The 18737-nt window shown below is 60.5% G+C and overlaps 3 protein-coding genes across 3 annotated transcripts; 1 reads left to right on the top strand and 2 right to left on the bottom strand.

Annotated features, from left to right (window-relative positions):
- Positions 1-4332: 4332 nt before the first annotated feature.
- On the top strand, positions 4333-5960 carry TRAVEDRAFT_30510 (uncharacterized protein). The gene is made up of 7 exons (XM_008042777.1): positions 4333-4745; positions 4796-4868; positions 4979-5032; positions 5112-5184; positions 5247-5298; positions 5379-5595; positions 5678-5960. The coding sequence occupies exons 2-7, from the start codon at positions 4834-4836 to the stop codon at positions 5790-5792; spliced, it is 546 nt and encodes a 181-aa protein (XP_008040968.1). The 5' UTR covers positions 4333-4745; positions 4796-4833; the 3' UTR covers positions 5793-5960.
- A 4297-nt stretch (positions 5961-10257) lies between these two features.
- Positions 10258-11052, bottom strand: TRAVEDRAFT_73576 (uncharacterized protein). Its single transcript, XM_008043255.1, has 4 exons — positions 10807-11052; positions 10685-10750; positions 10561-10620; positions 10258-10503 (listed from the first exon to the last, which is right to left on the bottom strand). The coding sequence occupies exons 1-4, from the start codon at positions 10990-10992 to the stop codon at positions 10480-10482; spliced, it is 336 nt and encodes a 111-aa protein (XP_008041446.1). The 5' UTR covers positions 10993-11052; the 3' UTR covers positions 10258-10479.
- A 3064-nt stretch (positions 11053-14116) lies between these two features.
- TRAVEDRAFT_30509 (glycyl-tRNA synthetase) lies at positions 14117-18312 on the bottom strand. Its single transcript, XM_008042776.1, has 9 exons — positions 18082-18312; positions 16409-16803; positions 15459-16336; positions 15298-15386; positions 15127-15236; positions 14948-15041; positions 14749-14871; positions 14644-14671; positions 14117-14511 (listed from the first exon to the last, which is right to left on the bottom strand). The coding sequence occupies exons 1-9, from the start codon at positions 18188-18190 to the stop codon at positions 14370-14372; spliced, it is 1968 nt and encodes a 655-aa protein (XP_008040967.1). The 5' UTR covers positions 18191-18312; the 3' UTR covers positions 14117-14369.
- Positions 18313-18737: the final 425 nt, after the last annotated feature.

Below are 18737 nucleotides of genomic sequence, written 5' to 3'. Positions count from 1 at the left end.
TCTTGATCGGCAACTTCTCCCTGCGGAAAGGTGATAACTGTTATAGGACGCGCGCCCCTGTGTGCGATGAGGAACTTCAGGAACCTTCGGGCTACGTGGATCACAGCCTACAGTCTGTCTCGAGAGCTCAAGAAATCACATACTGAACGATGAACATGCAAATCGCACCTCCACACGACTCCGGGCCTTGATACCGGACGGCAAACGAGCCAACATCATCCTCGCCGCTCTATTCACCCGACACGGAAGACAGCGGAGAGGATGACACACACCTCATCCGTCGCCTCGGGTTTGTGGTGTTTCGCCCCTTCGCGCTAGCAAGCACCGCCAGTGCGACATCGTCCTCGCTTGAGTCATCGCTGTCACTCCCGTTCGTTGGTGCTACACGCTGCCGCTTCCGCGGGCCGTCGCCGCCGTTGCTTCGCTCCGCGGGCCCACCCAGACGTTCCGTGTTAGCCCGTATGAGCTCTTCGTGGAACTTCGTGTCGAATGCGACGCATTGGAGACGAACGCAGGGGGCCCGTAGGGTGCCCGACTCGTAGTCCGCGAGGACTGGCTGTATGGTCTTTAAACTATCGGACTTATCCTTCTGCGCCGTTAGATGGCTGTAATACATCTTCAACTGCCAATGCTGTAAGCCCATCATATCGCAATCTTGGAGAGACGGCTGTACCTGGATGGGAAGCGACGCCCATTCGTGTTGCGTGAGAGCCTCCACGCGCAGGACGTGGTAGAAGCCATAGTAGACGTAAAACTTGCTAGTCCCGACGAAGACATGACGGTACTCGCCCTTCTCAAAGAGGGTGTTGGCTTTGCCAAAGCCGAATTGCAGGTACCCGTGTTTGCCAGGACCCGCTGGTAGAAAGGCGTGTTGCTCCGTGTTAGGGCAGAGGTACTCGCGAATACCGTGTCTGCGCGCGAACTCTGTTCCATTGGGTGAGCAGCTGTATAACGTGACTGCATGAATAGATCGTCGACGGCGGATGATCGTGCCCAGCCCACATACCGTCCGATGATATGTACTATAAACCCACCAGTGATGGACGCCAGCGACTTCTTCGTGAAGATTCTCGCCGCGTCCGCGAGGGCGGGGACGGCGACGGGAACTTGCGGCATAACGGCCATCTCCTGGCTTCGGTTCGGCAATGACAATGTGCCGTCAAAGGCCAAGTTCAGACCTTTGTGGTTCCGTTCACTAGCCCTTGCCTCGCGCAACGCTGAAACCTATGTCCGTGATTCTTAGTCGAGGCACGCGTGGTATGAAGAGTGCCGAACTACATCTGCGACGCGTTCACGGAGTTGGGCTTCCAGCTCTGCTATCTTGCGCGTCGCGTTGAGAAGCTATAAGCAAGTTGGTTAATCTAGTATCTCTTGTACTTCCCAAGACACTTACTTCGCCTTGGTCGATTTCTCGCTCGGTCGCCGCAGCCCTCCGAATCTTCTCCATATCTACCATGTTTTGAGCCATCACATCGTCTAGCGTAGTCTTCCACGTGCGGCAGCTCTCCAGGGCGCCCCAGAACTGAAGAACAGACTGTTAAGAATAAAACAATTTGGAGTGGGTAGCATATGAGTACTTTTGAATCGGCTTCGTCGAGCTCGCCTTGCAGCGTTTGTACGCTTTCCTTCAGCTGCATGTTCTCTTTCACTAGGCTGTCATCCCCAATGGTGCCGCTTTTGTTCAGAGATTGGCGCAAACGCACCGCCTAAAAACTGTGTGAGCCTACGTCAGGACATAGTGACGGACGCGCATACCTCGGCGGTCATCCGCTCATACTCCTGCGCCTTGAAGATGCTGAATGACTTCTGCGAGTCCTTCATCGCAGCAAGCTCCGCCGCGAGCTTGCTCCGCTCGAGCTCTACATGGAGTTTCTCCTCGCATTTGAGCGCCAGCTGCCGAGCCGTCTCCGCCGCGACTGTGAGCTGCTCTTGATGCACAGCGATCAACTTCTTGCATTCCTCTCTGAGCTGCACGAGCTCGACGTCCCTCCCTTGCAGCTATGGGGGAGACCACATGAGCCTGGTTTTCCATGTTCACATGGGGACGAGCTAGAGCGTACCTTCATATCGCAGCCCAAATGCGCAGTATGCACCGTGCAAAGTTCCCCTTCGAGCTTGCGCACGAGGCCTTGAGCCACCGCGTCCTCGTTCTTCGCGTCCATCCGGAGCCGCACGTTCTCCTCCTGCAGCGCGCTCAACGACTCCTCGAGAACCACGACTCTCGCCTGCGCCGCCTCGTCCGCCTTACCACGCTCTACCTCCCCTTGGAGCTCACGTACGGCCTGCTCCAGCTCGACGACTGTCTTTTGGATCGACGCTACCGCCCCCGTAAGCTTCGGTTTCTCTTTAGTGATAGCGGTTATCTTGTTATTGGCCGCGACGCACTGTAGTCGATGAGATCAACGTGGTAGAAATCGACGGAGTGCCATCAACGACATACCGCCTTTCGAAGACGTTCTGTTTCGGCCTGCTGTGCCACGCGGGAGTGCACTGCTCGACTCAGACTCTGGCAAAGCAGCAGACTGAGGGCGGGTTGGCACATGGCCAGCTGTGTGTCGTTACGCATGAGTATGGATAACGACGTTGACCTCTGAGATCTATTGACGTACGCCGTCAGGTGCAACGTGATGCTCGGAGGCCACGGATGCGTTGTCGCCGAGGACAGCGGTTATGTCTCCGAGGACGTCCAGGATGAACGCGTCACTCGTCGTAGCAAGCTATGCAGCGGCGAGCGCGGGTTAGGAGGCCTGTGTATGGACATAGATGCAGGAGGACGGACTTTTGCGCCATCGGCGTCTGCACGCTGCAATTGGGTGTTGTCGTCGGCAGCTGTAGGCATGCGCCGGGCTTGCTTCGTGAGGAACTCTGTGTCTGTAGCAACAAACTGGGATGGCCATGCAGTCAGGACATTCGAAGCATGGCTGCTGAAACATGGGAAATCTCTTCTAACCTTGTGGGTACGTCCATGGTGGGCATGCAGCATGACGCTGTCCCCCACAACGTCCTCGAGCACCGAAGTGAGATCTAAGCTGAAGGAGGGGTGGACAAACACATCCTGCGATGAAGGATCAGCCTGGGTGAGTATATGCCACGTTGCAAGCGTTTGTAACAGGCGCGAAGAAGTCTACTTACATGCAAGTGGATAGCCTTGTCCGCGATGAGCTTCACATTAGCTGCTATAGCGCGTCGAACGCCCTGCACTTGTACGTGCGCAACACTGGGATCCATCCCGTTGGTGTGTTCGACGGCCTGAGATAGGAGACGAAGCAGAGGCCTCTGGGACGAAAGTATCGTGGGTGTAGCGCGCTTCGGGTTATACCAAGGCGGCAGAATGCCCCTCAGGGTCGCAAGAACGGCGCGCCCGTGGATGACAGGACGTTGGCAGAATACGTATGGCTTCTTCAACCCACGGAGATCAGAAAGTGGTCGACACCGGCTTGAGCTGGTTACGAAACTTCGATTCATTTGCATCGTGGATTCTAGTCTGTATTTGGGGCATTCGAGCATCGTTCAGGGCAAACGCTACCTAATCTGGGGACATGGCCAACCTGTGAAAGAGCCGTTAGGACGTCGACATACATGACCGACGAAACCAGAAAGACCTACGGAGTAAACGCATAACGTTTTTGTTCTACTCAGCGGAATGTGTCACGGACTCATTTTAACATCGATATGTCGGTTTCATTGGTCGCTTCCATCGAGTACAAGTATGGGGTGCTCTACCCTGCAGAACAGCAGCTCTGTGCATGTCTGTATACTGACTTCGGGCTCAATACATGCGACTTTTGGCAGATGTGGTACGCGGAGTTGCGCGCGCTGACCACGACGTTTTCTCCACTGCGAGGAGCTGATGCATGTCTCGCATGCCTGCTGGATCTCGAGTAGCTGGATCCGGATGGTGAGCACATACAATCGATGTTCAATGGCATATCAAGCCCACAACGAGTCCGAGTGCACTGGCGGGACACGCACCGGAGAATGAGCCACACAGACGCGTCTCCGATGGAGTGATGACTAGAACAGTACTAGTCGTGGTGTCTTCAAAAAGGCGGCGGCTTCACGGTGACCACACATTCCGAGCGACAGTCTTTACATCGCCCGATGCACCATCGCGCAGCCCGACAGGATAGTGGAGTGCATAGAAAAGGTGGATGAACAGGACAACGGCCAGTTGGAGCGTCATACCTCGCGTAGTCAATTGCAACGTGTAAGACAAGCGGGTATTGTATCGTGAAGCCACGCCGCTTAGAGCAGCCGTGCCTCGTGTCCAGGACGATCTTTGGCCTGCAACACAATGAGCCGCGCACACGAGCACTCACCACCGCGCATATACCCGTGTATCCTCCAGTTCCGCCTCCCGTAGCCGACGACTTCACGCTAACGACATCCATCCACGATAACCACGATGTACCGGCCGCTATTCTTTTCCGCGGCGCAGAGCGAGGCCTTCGAGCGGGCGCGTCGGCAATCGCAAGAGCGCGCCGAGCGTGAACAGCGGACACTCTTCTGGAGGCGGGGCTTCCACCTGAACGAGAACCGTGTAGGCTGGGGCTACTACCTAGAGGCACCATCCACAGCAACTTCGAGCACGATCGATGAGCAGGAGAGCGGGGAGGACGGGGAGGACGACGAAGGGCAAGGACAGGAGGATCGCCGCGAAGAGGAGGCCGGAGCGCCCGGGGCGGAGGACCGCGCTTCCCCACATTCTCCCATGGCTCGCTGGGCGCGCATGATTCCGTCGCACGGTTCGTCGCTGCGGTCGACAGCTCTGCTCTTGCGCTCACACAGCCAGCAGCAACACGACTAGCACAGGCTATCTCACGACGGACAACGATGGCGGTCAAGACACACGTTTGGGTCTCGCTCTGGTACGTGCTTTTGCCCCTGCGGATCGCCTCGCGAAGACGGGTATTGCTACGAGTAGCAATCAGTACGGTGCGAAGTCGACGACGCGCTGATCGCTCCTCGCATTCTCCAGGTTTGCACTGACCATTCCGGTTATATTTTGGGATGCGGGGTACTGTTTCCTACGGTGAGCACTCGAGGCACACTCCCTTGCACCTATCTGAATACTCATTGCATCCCCTATCTACCTTCGAAACGCAATGCAGGCCTCGATCGATGGTCGGCGGGGACCTGCACTGGATATGGAAGCCGTATGCCCTGTATCAGGAGGTCGACTACGTATGTATCTTCTCCAGAACTCTAAGTCCAAAGATACGGCCTGACCAGTTTCCTGAACCTAGGTGTACGGCGTGAGAGCGTACCAAAACGGGGACGGCTTCACGAATGCTCAATGTGCGTGCACCCCCTTCCTACCGCACCCGGCGCGCTGCCGTCACGCATGAGCACTAACCACATCCGTCGCGGACCTGCAGCGGCCCTTAACATCGTGGAGAACTTTATGAACATCGCCTACCTCTACCTCGCGCATGTATCCGGCTCGCCGGCCGCCCCGCTAGTCGGCTTCGCGAGTGCCGTCATGACGCTCTCGAAGACCGTCCTCTACTGGCTGCAGGAATTCTACTGCGGCGGCTGTGCGGTCGGCCACAACGACCTGAAGACGCTGATCGTCTACTGGATCATCCCCAACGGGTGCGTGGCCCGTGTTCCCGGTCGTATTCTGCCGACGCGTTCGCTGACGGGCGTGCTCTCGACATTGTGCCGTCACTACCAGACTTTGGCTCGTCGTGCCGAGCTTTATCATCTGGCAGCTCACGAAGGACATCACTGGGATGCTCCGCGTCGCCGACAGGGTCGCGGTGAAGGCCGCGTCTGGCAAGAAACAGTAGTCGCGCCGCGGCCCCTATGTTGCACGACACCTCCCCGTTCGGTGTTTTGCACTCCGCCCCCCTCAGAACTCAGGATCAGCATTGCTGCTAATGTATTGGCGAATCTCTCACGGATGTTTCTTGGATGTACGCCGCCGGTGGGAATATATACCATAGTGTTGTGTGCTCGCGCTCCTATAGGCTGTACCGAGGCTGAGCGTGTAAATCCCGAGAAGGCTGGGGGCGACACCGGGCCTGACATTGCGATGCCCGTGCGCGAACACACCAGGACTCGGAACAATGTCGGGCGCGGTGTGATCGTGGCCTCCCACTCTAGTGCGGAAAGCCCATCGCACCCCAGTATAAGCGACGACACCGCAGAGCCCGCCGCGTGCTGTTTGGTGAACTGAGGCAGGACGTGGGTGAGCTGTTCGGAACGGACGATGCGGACGCGTCTGCAGCCTTACCTCGCTGGTAATGCGGAACGCGCCTCCGCCGATAGCCATCCGTGTTTTTGCATAAGCCCCACTCTGGACCGACATTGTCGCAACCGACGGGGAGTTCGAAACGTGCGTGTCGCAGGAGACTCACGTCCAACGCCAACCTTACTCCACCCTCACGCCAGCACTCCGCAAACGGAACGTGTCTAGCCGTACTACACCAGCCCAATAGCCATAGCCCCTCCGGCCGTACGCTGCGAAACGCATACCGATGTCTAACCCTGCACCTGGCTGCCGACACCCCATACAATGCCCGAGAGAGTTCTGCCGTCTGCCCAAGTACCGGTCGCGCACAAAGCGGCGGACGTCCCACCGGATGTGGTTAGCACCAAGTACAACAACTCGCGCGTCGCGGGACGCGTCCCACGCGCCGCGTCCCGGTAGCGTGCCAGAGGTACAGCACAGACGGCACGCGTCACGCGCCACTGCGCCCGGCTGCCGGTATATATGGCAGGGCGGATCGCCTGCGTCGGGGAGCAGTACGGGTCGTGGGGCACGGCGCGTCGGGCCCTGTCGGTGCCTTTCAATATGCGCACCACGGCTGCCGCGACGCGCCTGCGTGTGCCACAGAAGACCCACCCGGGCGGGAGGAGCTTGGCCGCCAGCCACAGTTCTCCCCGTTCCAGGTAGCTTCCGAGCGCGAAGGCGAGGGCGCAGGGCGAAGTGAGTAGTGCGCGACTCTGGCCACTCGTCGACCGTCGACGCGTCCTGAGCTTCCATCGGGCCCACGGGCCACGATTCCTGTGCCCTACGCCCACTGCAGACTCGAGGCTACAACTGCGCCCGAGCGTGCTGCAGCTGCAGCCCATACTCGGTCGCCCATAAAATAGCCGTGGCTTCGCGAGATAGAGTTCTGCAGACGCACCGAGAACGTCGCGCCCGGGGGAGCGGGCGAGCGTGCATGCTTGCATGCCAGTTTTCCCACTGGCGCTGCCTGTCGCCTGTCGGGGATTTTGGCAATTAAAAATCACCGCGACAGGACGCCGTGGCCGTGGATGGCCGGGCCCAGCAATAGCTGCCGCGGTCGTGGTCGTGGCTGGAGTCCTGATCCTCGGGGAGGGCAGCGCAGGGCGTCAGAATTCTGTTCGACACGCCGCACGACGCCGCCCGACGAGCGTTGACAGAGGGGGTTCGCCCGAGCCTGAGCGGAATTCGCGTGCGTGGGTGTCGCCGTCAGGGGGGCGATAGCTAAGCAGAGGCCGCAGAACGAGTCCCGACTCGCTCGCAGCGCCGGAATGCCAGATTGCCTGTTTGTAGGCTGTGTCTGCGCTGCCTTATCTCGCCCACGGTGGGGATTTGATTGGGACCGTTCGGAGGTCAGGATCGGGTTCCGTAGGGCGTGGCCGGGGCTGGGTGCGGTGTGTGGTCAATGTCGTTGGTGGACCCTGGCCGAGTGGTGGACACTCACAGTCGCAGACCCGGTGCAGCGGAGGCTGTCGTGCAAGATTTGCTGCGAGAGGCCCACAAACCATAGTGAATCAGCCAGTGCGCACGGTACGACGAAGTTCGAACGAGTCGCGCCCTGCGCATCGCACGTTTCTCGCCGCGTCCTCCCCGCTGCCCAATGTCGACCAGGGGCGTGCGCATTGCGACTGTCCCCGTAATCACGCGCGCCAGCGAAGAACCACGTCGCGCCCGCAGAAGCAGCACCGCGCGGGTCCACCGCGCCGTCGCCCGAGCCCAGCAGCATCTATCCAGAAAATTGAGATCAGCATCCAGAGCAACGACGCCGGACGGACGCGCGACGCATCTCACTATAGCTAATTGCAGGGCGTGTTCGCATCCGGGATCACCGCACCATCTTCTGCTGTGGCCGCAATGTCGGAGAATGCGTCCCCGCGGGCGCCCGCCGTGCGTACGACCGCCACCGAAGGATCGCCGCAGAACACGAGCCCAGAGACAGAACACGAATACGAACACGGTGCGCCGTAGGCTCCCTGCGCGCGGGCCACCCCCGCCATAACGCGCGAGAGAAGCATCGGGACCGGGGAGGGCATCCGGAGCCCCCCGCCTTATATGGACGATCGTCCGCGCGATGGCGCACGCGAGCCCCACAAGGGTGCATCGGGCCTCGCCTGTGGGGACGCACGGGGAGCGATTGCATCGGGGCGGGCCATCATATTGCAGATCGCACGACGCAGGCACGCCGAGCACGTCGCGGGCTTTGCGCAGATTGCTTGCAGATTGAGGACATGGTGGGCAACCCAACGCGAGCGCAGAGGGCTCGCGTCCGGCCGGGAATATCGATACCGCGCGAGCGCCGCAGGCACTCGCAAGATTGACCGTGCATGGCGTTGGTCGTTTGTCCAGTCACATCTTGCGATCATGGGCACTGGGAAAGAAACCGCACGAGCGCGTGCGTTTTCACGTAAAAACGGCGGGAGACGCGCGACCGGGGCTGCAGCGACCTGCACGGTGACGCACGTATGTTTTGATGGACGAGGGTGCAGCGATAGGGGCGAGATAGGATTGCGCGCCGCTGTCCCGAGCCCGACGGACGAGCGACGCGCACTAGGCCTCGAAGACGCGGAGCCATTGGACGCGAGCGGTTTGGTCTTGCAGTGCTGCGTGCGTCATGTCACTGCCAGTGTCGGTAAGTCGATGCCCACGTGAATGCCGCGAGGGAGGAAAAAGACCTGTATGTGTGGTGCGGAGGAGAGGCGGAAATAGCGACGCTTACTTCCGCGGGGTTGCTGCTAGGGCGTGCGTGCGCAGCAGCCGTTCACAGGCGTTGCATATAGCGTTAAGCTTCCTGGCTGACGCAAAGGCTCCGAGGCGACCTGGAACCCTGTATGCCTGCAGCGCGAACCCGCGCGACGTCATTACGACGCAAGCGAGCCCGATAACGCAGGCGGCGTGTATGTGCCCTGGGACAATGCAAGGCTGGGAAGAGACGTCGACACACGTCCACCGTCGCGGGTTCCCGAGCGCGAAGGGCGCGCAAGGGTACGGGCGAAGGCCCAAGTGTGTGCAGCAACCCCGCCCGAAAAGGCGAGATGGCCCGCGTCCGAGGAGGCTCTCGCGCGAGCGAGGACGCGACGGCGCCTGCCCCGCGTCTTCGAGGCTTCCCTCCGCTGCCGCATCAGCGAGGCTCCGGGCCCCCGGCGAGGGCGTCGCGATAAGCATGGCCATTTAGGCAGCGCGCCTGGCCACTGGCGGCGGCGGTGCGTGGTGGCACGGTGTCGGAGGCCAATTGCAGCGGCCGCTGCCATTATGTGTCGCGAATGCTCACACGGCGGGCAGATGGGCGATCGAGGGTGCCCCGGGCGCGCGTCGCGCTATTGTGCACGCGCGCGATATTCAATTGCGCACGATCAGTCTAGACTTTAGACAACAAGGGGCGGGGCGTACGCGGGCGTCTGCCGTGAGATTCGGGGTGCGCGCGCAGAGATGCAGATGGTGGGCGTGGACCGCGGATATGCAGGGGCCTGGCGGCGCGATATGCTGCTGCATATGGACGGCTCGGTTCGCAGGACGATAGCGTTGGAGACCGGTCCCGGCGCGCTGATCAGGCCAGCGACGCTCGGGCACGCGCGACGGAGCTGAGGGCGGTGATGAAAGTGAGCAGAGACTAGCGCAGGGTCGTGGTGGGTGTACAGAACATACCTGAGACTGCCCGGCAACCGGTGTGTTTGGCCTGTCGCGCTAGTGACCGTCGCCACCACACGTGCCCACCCCCGGCGGAGGTAAGCTCGCTCGATCGCCGCCGCGGAGGCATCCCTGCTCAGTGCATTGCTGCGCGTCACCAGGACGCGCGCATGCTCGCAGCTGAGCCCGGGAATGCACCGGGGGTCTCGCGTCATGCACGGGCACGCTGAGCTCGAGGAGAAATGGTGACAGTATGCACCGATCAACGTATGTATTCGACAACAACCAGCCGCGCGCACCCCAGGACCGTAACAAGAGAGCGAGTAGTAGTGACACAGGATGCTAGTGATTAGAGAAACCAAATGGCCCGGAGAGATGCGAAAAATGTATGTGCGGAGGGTAGACTATGCATGGGGACAGAGAGATGTGCAGAGAGAGTGACGAGGATATCGATGCCATGAGGGAATAAGAGTAGGAGAGAGTGGAACGTCTAGTGATGCAAAGCGAGGAGACAGAGTGCGTGCGGATAGCTTTTATGCCGTAGGCATGATAGCGAGCAGTGGTAGGTACTGCAAAGTCCCGAGAAGGAGAGGAGAAGAAGTCTATGGTGGGGGTGTCGCTTAGACTTGCAATTTTGATTTTGCCTGAGACGGGCACGGTTGAGCTCAAGCACGGACACGCGTGGCAGACGGGATACTCACGGGTTTCCGCATCATGAGTGGTGGTGACGCTGAGGACGGCGAGTACTGTTGTGGTGTTGACTGCGGGTCGAAGGACACGGTTAGACTTCTTATCACGCTCAGACGGAACTCAGAGGGTACGCACTGGAGCACCAGGGTACATCGACACCATTGCGCCGTTGCCAGAAGATTTGGAGAGAGCTTTTTGCAACTGGGACGATACATGTTTACTACGTGTTGGAGAGAGAGCGAAGGGAAGGAAGCTACCTTTGCTTGGCTCTCAGCATTCCGCGTGGCAAGCATGGAATGGTGTAGGGAGAGACCGTCGATGCTCTTTGCTTGGGGAAGCGACGAGAGCGAGCATGATAGTGAGGGGAGGGCGATGAGCTGGGATGGGGGGATAGAGTTGGTCGAGGATGCCGAGGAGTCGGACTTTTGCGCTTGGGACGGCATTGCAGCGTGGTGTGAGCGGTTAGAGGAGCCGAGAGGGATGACCAGGGAGGTAGGCGAGCGTGCAGGAGTGGTGGGCGGACGAGAGCAGGACGCGCGGGATGGCGTTGAGCTGGCGAGGGTGATGGGATGGGTGTCCGAGTGGCAGCGACGCGTCTGGTTGGATCGAGGGAGGGACAGGGCGATGGCAAGGTACTTTATAGGCCGGTGGGCCCAGACTCGCGAGAGAGCGATGACTTATTTCGGCTCACATCTCACGAACCTCTGCAATTGGCACATCGCGCTTCCCCATCGCCAATCTCGCGTACTGGCCTCTCCCGCACCGCGCGGAGGCCAACAAACGCCCAAAAACTATTTTCGCGTGGCGGACTGGGATCGGAGTATAAGCGGAGTTCGCGTGCACCTCCCTGATTGGGCATAGACCGACAACATATCCCCGGTTCGCCCACCGCCGAAAGCTCGCAGATAAGACGGTGGGTGTTGCGCCCGTCCCATTGGCCAACCACGCCACGCTGCACAAGCTCTGGTGCGACTTTGATCGCCAAACTGCCATCGCCCGAGCTTTCCGTCAAACCGTCTCCAGTCTCTGCGGCCCTTGCCCAGTCCTCTGCATCCGACCTCACCTACACGTTTGCGCGCAGGCCCTCATCTGACCGTCTCCGATGACCCTCCAGACTGCTCTCCCGAATCCACATACTCACTGCCCAGTCTAGCCTCTCCCTGCCTTGCGGCAGCTGCGAGCGCCCGCGGGTGTAGATGCTATGCATGGTTGTACCACACGGCCCTGCAAGCGCAAGCCTCGATGCGCCGATGTTGCAGCACGCAATGGGGTCGCCTTCACCTGACCGGTCTGTTAATCAGACAGCTTCCTGCCTTGAAGCATTCCATCCCCGCATCGTGGCCGACTATACCCATTCAAGACCTCTAGATTCGTAACCCGGGGTACGACATGCGAGCACCTCCGCATTCTCATTCGACACGATCATAAGACCCCCCGGCGCTCCGCCGCTCAATGCAATGTCTCTCCCTTCCTCGTCCGCCCTCGCATCCAGTCCACGTTCATGGGAATCCACCACCGTCACCGATCCTGCGCCCCTCCAATCTCTGCCCGAACCCCCCTGCGCTTCCCCAATCTCCTCCGGCGTCCAATCTCGCCCGCCCCCGCACAGGGCAGCCCGCCTCCGTTTCCTGCCTCTGCGTCCTACTCCAGCAGCGATCGTCCCACACCGCGTTCAGACACCGGGCCTTCTCTGCCCTTGGGGTGCGTTCTACCCCCGGCCAGACCGCTGCCCGCGCACGCAGGCGTGCCACTCCGCGAAGGCTCGTTCCTTGCCGTTTCGACGCCCGCCACCGCTGTCACAGCGGCCCCCCCCTTCCCCGGGAGCAGCCAATCTCGCGCCACCAAACGTTCTTCTTGCCCGCGCGCGGGGCTCTGGCGCGCGAGCGATCCCGCGCGGAAGCCCGGGCGTGGGCGTGGGTGCGCCCCAGCCTCCCCAGGCCGTTTCCAGCGCGCGCACAGAGGTTATTGAACGTCAGTTTTACGCGTGCGCCTTCCCTTCTCGCGCGTCGCCCGCCACGCGCCCGGCCAGCCCTCGAAAATTCCTCCCTGCACAGTCCTTCCGCCGTTCTGTTCTCTGTTCGAGTCACTTCTCGCGCTCACATCAGCAGCGCGTCCAGACCGCGTCGTCTCGCGTCTCGCGTTGAAATGAGATAGATCTGTCAATGCTCCCGCATCGGACACGGCTGCACCTTTCGTGCGCGTGCGTCATCCGCATCACCCACCCCCGTTCCCCCCGATCCTCCTCGGCTAAGGCGTGCCTGCGACCACTTGTGCCCTGATGGCTTCGCGTGCCCACGCTGATTAGGTTGGCCGGCCGGTCCCGCTACTTCCCGAGCCGCTGCCCTTGCCTCCCTGGGGCAATATGCCGGCCTATGTACACACAGCGCGCCCCCACGCGCACGCGCGAACGCAGGTCTGGCCCACTAATGTGCTCGCGTCGCGCGCGTGGGGGTTAATGATACAGTGCTGGGGCGATACTAGTACTCTGCAATGGCGCAAGGTCAGCAGCAGCGGCAGCGGCATCTCACGCGCCGCCGGCGTTCTTTGCTCTTACCTCACGCGCGGGTCTGCTGACGGCCCACGTCGTCGCGCGCATACGGCAGCATCTCGACGAGTGACAGCGTAGCTCGCGAGCAGCAGCACCCCCGGTGTTCTCGCCTTCGTCAGTGGCGGAAGCCTGACGCCCCGCGCAGCACGCGCCCGTGGCCACCGCTGCCGCGAGCTTATTAGCTGCCCGCGCGACGCTTCGCCGCTATCCCTCCCCGGGTCGTGCGCGCGCTCTCGCGATAGCAGCGCAGCGATGGCGGCGACGACGCAGCACGAAGTTGGAAGCGCAGACCGCACCCGCTGCCGCCGCCGGCACGCCCGCGACGAAGCTCGGACGCGACGCCGCCGCCGGATCCTGCTGTGGCCGAGCGCGGGGCGTGCCCACGCTCGATACATACATACTCTGTACTATCGCGGAGCTTGGCCTTCGCGCCTTCGACGCCCAGGAATTAAGATAGCCTGCGCGTTCGCAGTGCATTCGCGGGTCGCACTTCGCAGGAATCAGCCCGTGGTGCATCTGTGGCCGGCGAATGGCACGAATGCGCACATGGCCGTAGGCTCTCCTGAAAACAGGGCACCCTCGCGTACGGTCGCCGGGCGGGCGTGGGGGCGTTGCTACACGCTCGACGCGCTGATGGCGCGCGGGACCCCTCCGCCCGGGCCCGCGGTGCCTTTCCGGTAAGCTAGCGTTATACGCCCCGCGGCGTACGCCGGTGTGGGGGCACGCTGAGGCTGCTGACGAAGCGTGCTTATTGGACAGATGCGAGTGCAAGTGGCCGTCGCCATATCGGGTGCACTTGGGATTAGAGCCACAGCGCTTGGGAGAACTTCAGCAAGTTGTCACTGGGGCGCGTTCGTCGATCTCGCGGGGGCCCTGGTGACTGCACGGCCGCGCAGCGTGGCCTCATCCCGCCGCTGCGGGCGTGGTCACTCGACGTCCCTTCTGTCCAACTTCTGGCACCTCCGCGGTGCGCGAGATGTGATCCCCCCAGCTGGCATCTGTGCGCTCCGATACGGTTGGGCCTTGTCACTGCGGTGATGGGACGCACATATCGCACATATACACTTGTTTCGATCGACTTCTCTGCTTATACGTCAGGTCGGACATACGTCTACACTCTACCTCCGCGGCAATTGTATCCAGCCCGTCTTGGTATGATAGCACTTTGTTCGGGGTGTGGCGACATACCAGGCCGCAGACGATACCAGACGAGCTGCGCGCGCGTGCACAGTGCAGCCACGCGCAACTCGCGCTTGCGGCGGTATGTGTCCATCACTCCACGGCCTGGACTCCGTCGTAGGCCGGTAGCCTGTTGCACGCCTCCGCCCAGTCGATAGTGCCGTTCACGAGCTCGATGACGGTCGCGATAACCTCCTCGACCTGGCCAATGAGCTGCCCGGTTGTGTCGCGCTCCCTAATGCGGACGAGCCAATCAGCGCCCAGCCAATGAGAGCGAGGGAAAGCACACCACAACCACAGCGGCCACACAGGGCGCCGCCGTCAAATGTGGCTGCTCTGGACTGGCATGATGTGAACATGCACTCACCGGAGCGTCATCGTGCCGTTTTGGACGGCTGAAGTGGTTCGATAGCGGGGGCGTCAGCTCTGCGGCGCAACAGATTTGGAGGCCGAATGCAGGGATGGGACGTACAAGCAAAGTCGAGCGTGATGCCATAGGGCGTGCCCAGCTCGTCGTTGCGCGCGTAGCGCTTCCCGATGGACGTATTTGAGTCGTCCACGCGCGAAAAGATACCGGCCTTGCGCAGCTTCGCCGCTGGGAACGCAGGGGCGCAGGGCGTCAGCGCAAGGGCGTGGCAGGACAGGTGACCGCTGCTGAAACGGGAACTCACAGACGTCTCGCACGAGCGGCTCGAACTCTGGCTTTGCGCTCAGGGGTACAATGAGCACCTTCGTGGGGGCGACTACTGTTGGCAGAGACAGGACCTAGACGGCGCAAAATTAAATGGGCGCGCGCGGGGCGGGGTCAGTACATCGGGTGCCATGAGCTCATGCGTTGGTATGCACGCACCCCGCGCTGGCCGTCCTGTTCTCGGCTCCAGAAGCTGTGTTCAAGGAGGGCGTAGAGGATGCGGCCGAGACCAAAGGAGGGCTCAATGACGTTCGGTGTAAACTCGCGGACTGAATGGGGAGGCAGTCAGATGACATTGCATCCCGCGGCAAGCGTGCGCTCGCGACTCACTCGACTGCTTGAACGTCTTCTTCTCGATGGTCAGAAGGTCAGGGGTCAGCTTGAATTCCCTGCCGTCGGAGGAAGTAACGGTAGTCGCCCTGCGGAACGGACGTGTCGTGTGAGCGCGAAGCGGGCAAAATGGCTGTCAACCCCGCGTAGCAGTTCCTCACCCCTGCGCGAGCTCACCCTGGAGCTTAGCCAACAGCGCCTCGTCCATGACACCAATGATCGTCTGGATGGCGGCCGAGTCCTTGCCAAACGTCTTCCCGAACGTCTTCTTGTTGAACTCCGCGGTGAGCTTCTCCGTAACGATGGGTTCCTTCAGCGCCTGGCGGACGACGAGTGGGTGCCCGGTCTTGGCGGAGTGCACGGTAAGATCGTACGCCGCGCGGTCGGCGCAGCCCACGCACTCCGTCCACCCGTACGAGTTCTGGATCTCGGCGTCCCAGCAGTCCGTCGCGTAATGCGCCATCTCGTTCGCCATGTGCTGGCGGAAGCGGAGGCGCGTGGGGTTAATGCCAATCTTGATGAGGAACTGGTGGATGCGAGCAACGAAATAGCCCAGGGTCTCGTTCGCCACGATGCCCTTGTCGACCGCCTCCCCAATCGTCATCCGGGTGACCTTGGCGCTCCCCGCAACCTGGGTGTGGCGGTCCAGAAGGTCAAGTTCGACGTCGCGCACTTCGGAGAAGCGTTCGTGGCGCTTGTCCTCCGGGTCCACGAAGTGCTCGATCTCGGCCATGGTAAACTCACGGACACGGAGCAGCCCAGCCCGAGGGGAGATTTCATTCCGGAACGAGCGGCCAATCTGCGCGGAGGCAAACGGAATGCGGCCGTTGTTGAACTCTAGCAGACGGGAGAAGTTCAGGAAGTGGCCCTGAGCCGTCTCCGGGCGTAGGAAGCCAGGGTGTTGCCCGGTGGGCCCGATGCTGCTGGCGAACATGAGGTTGAATTGCTGCGGCTCGGAGACCTCGTTATCCGAGTCGGGGTTCCGGATGGTGTACTTCTTGCAGAGCTCGCCAAGCTCGGGACCCGAATAGTTATCCAACTAGAAATATTGCTCGGAGATCAGAGACTAGAAGCAGTCGGAGCGGGACACGCCTCCTGGCTCTGGACCCACCTGTGCGAGAATCGTCTCATACTCCGTAACGACCTCATCGGCCAGTTTCACAGCTGTGGCCTTCGCCTTGTCCTTCTTTTTCTTCTTCTTGTCGTCTTCCTTCGGGGGTGCCGCTGCCTGGCCGCGAGCTTCCTTGTCACCGGCCAAGCGCGCTTCCAGTACGTTCTTGACCAGGTGATCGGCCCGCAAGACTTCGCCGGTCTTCAAATCCTTGACCATCCAATCTGCGAAGCGGGCGACGTGGCCGGAAGTCTCGAAGACAGGCGCGGGAGTCATGACGGTAGTGTCTACCTCGAGCATGTGCTCCTCCACGATAAAGTGCTTCCGCCATTCAGCGATGATGTTGCTCTGGAGCGAAGAGCCCGGCGGACCGTAGTCGTACAAACCCGCGACACCTAAGGAACAATTTGTGAGCACACGACGCGTCTGGTAGAAGTCGCAAATAGAAGCTTCGGACGCGCAGCACAAATAAGGATGTAGGGGAAACGTGCAGTGCCACGAAGTGCGGACCGAAGGACGGCGCAGCAACGGAGCGTAAGAGAAGTCACTTTGCGCCGGATACGGGCAACTGTAAACCTTCGCGCGTGTGCCCCTTCCTAGCGATCTACAGAGACTGAGGTCATCGCAGAAATGAGGCCCAACCCCACGGCGAAACCTCGCTGCACCTCCGTTCTACAAGGTCCCCGATAGACAGCTTTTACGTGACCGCCTAGCGGTCCGAGAGTGATTACGTCGCTCCAGACTGGATGGGTCGGAGTGGAAACGGCTTCGTCTACCCGACTTCCACAAGTTGACTTTTGAAGGCATCCAAGTTACACGGTCTTGCGAGCGCAGTCATGGCCGATCTCAGAGATGGGCAGGTGCATGTGCGTTCACATCACCGTTGCCGAAATTGTCGTTCCAGTCGCGCTTCGTACTGCTCAGGGGAAAAGGGCGACGGAACCGAAAATGGTGGCGCGTAAGGCGACGCGCCCATCTATGGATACAGAGGAATTGGGAGACAAGGTTTTGAGGCTCCGCTACGCCAGACCTCTTACACTTTCACGTTTCCCCCGCCGCCACTTCGATGAGGCAAATAGCGGCTCCAGAGTGGTGTGCATTGGGGCCTGTCCGCTGTGCCCCGACGTTGGCGCGGACAGAGGTAGGCCTCTTTCTGCGGGATCTAGCGGTCCAGAGGGCCGGACCTCTATGCTGCCGAGGCTACTGAGGCCCTTGCGGAATAGCGCCATGTTTCCACATCAATGCGCAATCATGGACCTAGAAGATGGTGGACGCAAATATCCTTTGGAAGACAAGAATGATGGTTTGGAAAACCCGTCCCTGATTGAAGGGACAGCATATACTGGAGACACGACCGACCACGGTTCACGTCAACATCTCACGGCGAGCCGCAACAGGTTCACAGCAGTAGCGACCGCCATTACTGCCGTGTTCCGAAGATGACATACAAAGGTACGGTCAACCCAGTTGATTCTTGAACGCGCCCTTGTGATCTGGATTTGGGGTATTGCACTCTTGCTAACCAATGAACGCAGATGGGGTAATGCAACTGCATCGACCGCGGTCTGATTCACTGGCGCACCCGCCCCTGGTGCTCACCGCCTTATTCTTCGGAGCGATATGAAGCTTGGGAACATATGGAGTCGCGCAGATAGATTGTGATGAGAACTCACCGCCATAGATCTCGAACGCCGGGGCGTAGAAGAATCTGCGGTTAAGCAGCGCCTCCAGACGGGTTTTGTCAAAGGGATGGGCGTCCTTGTTGACCTGGATGTTGGCCATGTCCAGATGCCTAGTGTGTTTCCAGCGAGCAGGGGTGCGGGCAAGAGGAGTAAAAGTACACGAGCGAAGAGAGCGAGGAAGATGAGTCCGAATCCACATTAATATCACACCGGTAGCCTTCCAGTGACTCCAGCAATTGAGCTGATCAGGATAAACGCGACGCGTGACTCCATTTTACACCGTCACGCATCGTGACTTACCGCGTCCCCCGACGCGGGCCGCCGAATCCCGCCAGCAAGCGCCAGGCAATGCGCAGAAAGATCCCGCGAGCGTCTGTGCCTTCGTTGCCACCTCGGCAAGCTGAGGCACCCGTAAATCATCTTATCCGCTGCCTCAGCGCGCGTTTCAACGGCAGAATGGTTGCAAATAACGGAGGTAAGAACAATCAGGATGCGTTTGTTTATTTCATCAGTATCGCCGCGAACACCGGTCTATCAAGCGGCACACAAGCGAGGACCGCACACCTAGCCCCGGTCTTCGCCTTGGCTCTCGCTGCAGATACCCCCTTGTTCGCCGGCTTACGCACCCCGCATGCTCCTTTCTCTCT

The sequence above is a fragment of the Trametes versicolor genome (assembly GCF_000271585.1).
Source record: "Trametes versicolor FP-101664 SS1 unplaced genomic scaffold TRAVEscaffold_9, whole genome shotgun sequence".
In the NCBI taxonomy this organism is placed as follows: domain Eukaryota; kingdom Fungi; phylum Basidiomycota; class Agaricomycetes; order Polyporales; family Polyporaceae; genus Trametes; species Trametes versicolor.
The sequence above is the reverse complement of the archived record's forward strand: the minus strand, read 5'-3'. Positions and strand labels throughout refer to the sequence as shown.

What these genes read in the sequence shown, in the direction of transcription:
- TRAVEDRAFT_30510 (XM_008042777.1), top strand. Translation starts at nt 4,834, where the DNA reads ATGGCGGTCAAGACACACGTTTGGGTCTCGCTCTG. An exon ending in TGTATCAGGAGGTCGACTAC is followed by an intron (nt 5,185 to 5,246) that starts GTATGTATCTTC and finishes TCCTGAACCTAG; the next exon opens with GTGTACGGCGTGAGAGCGTA. An exon ending in CGGCTTCACGAATGCTCAAT is followed by an intron (nt 5,299 to 5,378) that starts GTGCGTGCACCC and finishes GCGGACCTGCAG; the next exon opens with CGGCCCTTAACATCGTGGAG.
- TRAVEDRAFT_73576 (XM_008043255.1), bottom strand. Translation starts at nt 10,992, where the DNA reads ATGCCGTCCCAAGCGCAAAAGTCCGACTCCTCGGCATCCTCGACCAAC. An exon ending in ATGCTGAGAGCCAAGCAAAG is followed by an intron (nt 10,751 to 10,806) that starts GTAGCTTCCTTC and finishes GTATCGTCCCAG; the next exon opens with TTGCAAAAAGCTCTCTCCAA. An exon ending in CGATGTACCCTGGTGCTCCA is followed by an intron (nt 10,621 to 10,684) that starts GTGCGTACCCTC and finishes TTCGACCCGCAG; the next exon opens with TCAACACCACAACAGTACTC.
- TRAVEDRAFT_30509 (XM_008042776.1), bottom strand. Translation starts at nt 18,190, where the DNA reads ATGGCCAACATCCAGGTCAACAAGGACGCCCATCCCTTTGACAAAACC. An exon ending in GGCGTTCGAGATCTATGGCG is followed by an intron (nt 16,804 to 18,081) that starts GTGAGTTCTCAT and finishes ATTGTTCCTTAG; the next exon opens with GTGTCGCGGGTTTGTACGAC. An exon ending in ATGAGACGATTCTCGCACAG is followed by an intron (nt 16,337 to 16,408) that starts GTGGGTCCAGAG and finishes CAATATTTCTAG; the next exon opens with TTGGATAACTATTCGGGTCC.